The sequence below is a fragment of the Heteronotia binoei genome, chromosome 2, assembly GCF_032191835.1.
Source record: "Heteronotia binoei isolate CCM8104 ecotype False Entrance Well chromosome 2, APGP_CSIRO_Hbin_v1, whole genome shotgun sequence".
NCBI classification, from domain to species: domain Eukaryota; kingdom Metazoa; phylum Chordata; class Lepidosauria; order Squamata; family Gekkonidae; genus Heteronotia; species Heteronotia binoei.
In genome coordinates, this window is record NC_083224.1 from 160551547 (window position 1) to 160557546 (window position 6000).

General features: G+C 40.1%; 1 protein-coding gene across 1 annotated transcript in view; it reads left to right on the forward strand.

Annotated features, from left to right (window-relative positions):
• Positions 1-5780, forward strand: part of DENND1B (DENN domain containing 1B) — a 272657-nt gene extending 266877 nt beyond the window's left edge. The window contains exons 21-23 of the mRNA XM_060232357.1: positions 1621-1703; positions 3274-3490; positions 5059-5780. Coding sequence (XP_060088340.1) covers positions 1621-1703; positions 3274-3490; positions 5059-5592 — 834 coding nt within the window. The 3' untranslated portion in view covers positions 5593-5780. The remainder of the gene's footprint in view (positions 1-1620; positions 1704-3273; positions 3491-5058) is intronic.
• The last annotated feature ends 220 nt before the right edge of the window (positions 5781-6000 follow it).

Consider the following 6000-nt stretch of genomic DNA (forward strand, 5'->3'; position numbering starts at 1 on the left):
TGAGGATGCTGTTAATACTGTTCTTTATACTGCTTTATCGCATTTGGATAAAAAGGGGACGTATGTTAGAATGTTGTTTGTAGATTTTAGTTCTGCTTTTAATACAATATCACCCCATAGATTGTTGTTTAAGCTTAAAGATTTGAAGCTGTCGGACTCTATATGTGAGTGGATTTTGAATTTTTTGTCAGGTCGTTCACAAAGGGTTAAAATGGACGGATATATTTCCTCCGTGAAGATCTTAAATACTGGCACCCCTCAGGGATGTGTCTTGAGTCCACTTCTTTTCACTATTTACACGTCTGATTGTGTTTCTAGCAGTCTGAGTAACAAAATCATTAAGTATGCAGATGATACAACGTTGGTAGGGCTCATCTCTGAGGATGATGAGTCTGCGTATAGGAGGGAAGTTCAACAGCTGTCCCTTTGGTGTAAAGTAAATAATCTTATTTTTAATATAAATAAGACGAAGGAAATTATAGTGGATTACAGGAAGAGTAGTTTGGACATCCAGCCGTTGTTTATTGATGGTGTTATGGTAGAACAGGTGACAGAATGGAAGTTTCTGGGAATTACCATGAAACAGGATCTAACATGGGGGGCAAATACTTTAGCTCTAGAGAAAAAGGCCCAGCAACGACTATACTACTTAAGACTCTTAAGATCACTACAACTGTCAGGGCGTCTGCTGGTTGCCTTTTATCGTAGTTCCATTGAGAGCATTTTATCTTATTGCCTCTGCGTGTGGTTTGGGAGCTGCACGGCTGCTGTTGAACAGTAGCAAGCAGCCAAGCCTAGATGAGTCATACAGTTGCATGGTATCAAGTCACCCAGTGGTAGCTGCCCCGTCCCCCACCTTTTACTCACAGAAACCAAGTCTGGTATGCTGTAGTTGTCTCGCAGTGGCTACTGAGAGAATCTGTTTGTTAAAACTGAAACCCTTTATCATTTTTGGTCTTTTGACCCCAAAATGTTTGCTTTGTTTTTTAGATTACAGATTTTTCTGCAAACCTGGGATGTGTTTCAGGTTTGCAAAAAGACCTGTCTTGCCCATTCACAGCTCTATTCACTGGATTTAAGTGTCCTCAGCTTTGGCCAACTTCATTATTAGAATATACAGGTGTGAGCCCATGAGACTTGTGGCCAGCCCATGAATTCTGATATCCACTGATGTGGGCCACATTTCACTATTCCTTATATAGAGTATGATGATAACAATTCTTTAATAATTTATATTGATATATTTAATGTCACTTATCCTCTTATTTACCTTGAGCCACATATGGTCTGGGACTGGGTAAAACAGTACAATGAATGTTCTACAGCAGCATAACATTGTCAGCGTATATGTTTTAATTTGTTTTTTATCAACCCTGGCCACATTTATATATCAGTATATCAGTAGCAACAGTATTTAATCATTCAAAAATAAAGGGAAATTAAGAGAAACAATGAGAGCAAAAGCTGTGCCTTGTCTCTGTGGATAAGCTTAGTCAATTGTGAAGTTACAATAATTTTTCCCCTAAAATACTATACAATACATTAAACACAATCAGTTTTCTAAATTATCTCCTGTCAAAATCATTGTTAAAAAATTAAAGTGTAATTTTTTCTTTGCAGGCACGGTTTGGGTATCTTCATACAATCCAACATGATTCTGCTTTGGATGAGGATGCTGATGATGAAGTGGACAGAGCAAGCAAGTATGTTAACTTGTTAGGAAATGGAAGGTCTATTTCAAGCTGTGTTCAGCTTTTGTTAGAGGTATTTTAAGTACAGCTGTAAGGTGATCTGAAACTGATCTGTTTCATGCATTGAGCCATCTCAGTGCTACTAATAAATTCTGAATTCCATGCAAGTGGTGAAGGATATATGACTAGGGAACTTATCTGAATAAAGGGCACCATTTTGCATCATTCAGAAGGATGTATATGGTAGGAGAGCAGGGACCATTTGGGAAGGGATGTCCGGGTTTGAAGTAAAATTCATAGATGTGCAGTAATAAGGGAAAGAAGACTACCAGGCAGAAGTATTATTAGAACTGATTAGCAAAGCCTTTGTAATTAGGGGAAGCTGAATAGTCATTCTGCTGTGTCTTTCCTTTGGGTATGATGAGATCATTCAGATACTTGCAGAATAGGCGTAGTGCAGAGTACCTATCTTTAGAGGTGGCTGCCTGTTATATCACTGTATGAGTATCTGTGTTCCTATTTCCAATTTTAAGACATGTCTAGTTCAAATGGAAACATTGGCTGGGGGGGGGGGATTGCTTCTGAGAAAGGGTAATTCCTAAGCAAAAACTTTTTTTGATTGATAAGAGCAACGTGTGCTTTCAGGTTTAAATTTTAAAACATAGCGAGGTATTGGAAGTTCGGAAAACATTGCCTTAATGTCACTGTTATAAGACACTGTGAATTCCATTCTATATAAAATACTCTTAGGGATGATATTCTGAAAGAGGGTGTCTATGATAAGAAAATAGTGATGAAAGCTAGGTAGCCTTCTGAACAATTGCACCTAAACTGATCCTGTTCTCATGCTATGGAAGCTCACCTTGGAATAGTCACTCCCTTTCAGCCTAACCTGCCTTACCAAGGTGGTTGGTTGTTGTGAAAATAAAATGGAGGGAAGAACAATGTTGTTTCTCCCATTGAGAAGAAATATTTCCATGATACATTCTCGGGGTTGGTTTCCCCACAATAGTATTTGCAGTCACAAAGTTTTCAGAGAGTTGATTCTGGGTCTATCCTTTTCCAAAGTGAGCTTTTCACACACACAAGTGTACGCATCAAAGAACTGTCACAATGCATTATAGGTGTACAGGTTTTTTTTTCTGCCTGCAGCAATAAACTGTTTCCTAGCTTTCCATCCTAAGCAAAGGACAAGGAGGGGCATTCTTGTCTTTCTTTTTTTCAGGATGTCACAAAAAGAAGATTTTCGCAATTTGCTAAATCTTGTTGATGTGAACAAAAGCACACACCATTTCAGTGTGCTTTGTATAGCTTTATGTTTTAAAAGAAGTCAGAAAGGCATTAAATTGATCCAAATATTGTATAAAATATAAGGCGTTGGATAATTGGTGTTATGCTAAAAATTTTGAATTTGAAAAGCTAATCTGATGGAGCATAGTGGGTTAAGGAAATTATTTTGTCATGACTGTTCCTTATAAATCTCAAGTAAAGTGTACCATTGACTTTTCCCCCCAGATTCATTCTTATGGTCATAATGAGCAATGATGATGAAGTGGCTTTTCTGGACTTGTTCATTTTTTAGGTTGTCATCTGAAGACAGTGAGGAAACATCTTATTATCTGTATGACAGTGATGACTCAGGAGAAATGGCCAAAACATCAGTGCCCCCAGGAGAAATGGACTTGCTGGGAGAGATTTTGGACACTTTAAGCACACACAGTTCTGACCAAGGAAAGCTCTCAGGAGCCAAGAGTCTGGACTTCTTTCGATCTATGGATGATATTGATTACAAGACAGTGGTTCGTTTCCCTCAGCTTTCAAAAACCTTTATGTGATAACCTGTATTTAGTGGTGGGACCCCACAGATAACCAGCCCAGAGTGTTTTATGGTCTTGAATATATGTTAATTCTCCAGTCATCATGTCTTAAAGTTGGAAGGCCACTTGCAAAACAGGATGCTGGGCTAGGCTGACCTTTGATCTGGCCTAGAAGTATTCTTGTGGGGTTCTGTTCTTAAGGCAGTCATCATGGGGTTGGGGTGGGGAGTTTCAGCCTTTTCAGTCACTTCTAGAACAGAACATAGAGTACATGAAGATGCTTAGGGATATGGAACACATTTTGAACACAGAACAGATTTAAGTATATATAGTTTGGAATAAATGGTTCTGAAAGAGCTGATATAGGATGTTCATGTAAAATCACAAGTGTGTTTTGGTAGCCAAGGAGTTTCACTCTTGAAGGGAAACTGATCAGTCATGTCCTAACAAAGGCAAAATGCTGTTGGTGGTTTTGCTTGACATTTAATGTAAGTATAGTTTAGTTTTTTTTAGGACAAAACCATTTTAACCATGTTTTTTTCTAAAGAAGTCTAAGCTGCTGATGGCCATCCAGAGAAGAGGCTGGGGACGGAAGTGGAAGGCTCAGCAAAAAAGCCAATGTGTTGCGGACGTGGAAAAGATAACCCTCTGAGTTGGGAATAATTAGGAATCCACTCATTCACCTTTGCTTGCTCTGCTTCACAATTTGTGCCTCTGCCCTTTTGCAAGTGGTTCAAGCAACTGTGTTTGTTGTGTAATGTAAGCTCTGCCCACCTGTGATACTGACCAGAATATTGTCTATACCATCAGTTATCCCAAGGTCAAAACTAAGTCAAGGCAAAAACCTCACTGGTTATCTGGACAATCATTTCTAAACTGTGTGCCATAAGAGAAGTGTTGATAGGGGCCACGGCTTAGTGGACAAGCATCTGGTTTGCATGCAGGAGGTTCCAGACTCAATCCATGGCATCTCCACTTTCCAGCATAAAGTAATGGGTTGGGGAAAGATCCCTGCCTAAGATCCTGGAGATCCACTGCCAGTTAGAGTAGACAATACTGGCTTTGATTCTGGCTCAGTTTAATATTGCTTTGTGTGTTTGTAAGTGGCTTCTGTGGACCCAAGCTACTGATCTTTGTGCTTAACTCCGTCCTATCAGCCTTTGGCGGAGCTGATTTATTTTGTCGTATCATTGTTGAATTGCCCGCCATATCTTTCAGTCCCTGCCCCATTCATGACTCCTTCCAACAAACAGAATGACAATAGGGAGGGGAGCCCTCTGGGGGTGCACAGGGTGTTGTTGTTGTTTTTACATGTACTGGAATACACAGATCTGCAATCTTCTTGTTTTGAAGTTGCATTAACCTCAGAGTTGCAGGGGATCCAAATTGTCATCAGGTTAAAATATTTGCTAAGACTTAATTTCCATGTTGCTTAGTTCCTAATCATTTCAGTGAGCCACAAGAAGTCCAGTCAGGAAGAATCGTCCTTGTTTCATTAAAGCCAGTGCCAGGAAGCCTCATGTAATATAAATGTGTATCCTTTGTTTCAGAATAAATCCAACACTCCGAGTGAGAGCAATCTTGCTCTGCTATGCAGCGGTCTGACTTCTGACCCAGCAGAGTGGAATCTTGGGCAAGATGACAGTGTCCTCATTGGGAAGCAGCTTCCCCCGTCACCAAGGAAACGTGTTCCTTCTAGCCTCAGCCACACAGAATCTCCCTTTGTGCTGGAAAGAGAAAATCCTTCCTCTGCATTTAGCTCTGACAGTGTGGGCTTCCTTAAAACTTGCATAAAATCTCCAAACCAGTCTCAAGATTTCACTATGCATCTGTGTTCTCCAGGAAGTTTACCTGTAGAGGAGAAAAAATGGGATGAAACACTAAGCTGTACATCACCAAACTTGATCCAAAGTCCATCCAGTCTAGTTCCTTGGGAGAAAGAACCTAAAAAAGGAAGTGAAATCCTAGAGGAGGGTGGACTGCTTCACGAAGTGGTGTCCTTGTGTAAAATGACTTCTTCTTTCAGCCATGGTTTAAACATTTCAAGTGACCAGATTTCCAGTAGCAGCGGGAATAAGACATAAGACATTTTGGAGGGGAGAGTTGCATTTCCCCCCCCCCCCCCAAAAAAAAAGACTGCTCAGGACTCCATCTCTGCTTTGTGAAAAGATCACAAAGAAAACAAACTCTTCTGTTTGACTGACTTGAGTTGCAGTTTGCCACACAGGTGCATCTTCTCCCTTTTTGTTTTGAATATAATCTCCTCTTAATTTACTTGGCAGCATTTAAGTTCATGGTATGGGCCTGGATCAGCAAAAACATTCTTGAAGCAAGGTACTAGTGTGACTCCATGTTTAAGCTACAGCTGGTATGTAGCACTTTGGTTCATTGTTATGCCCCACCCACTTGTCCTGTGCATAAGGAAACAGATCTTTCCAAGAAGATGACAGCTTGTATCCTGCTGAGAATGAAGTGAAAGAAGTATAATCTGG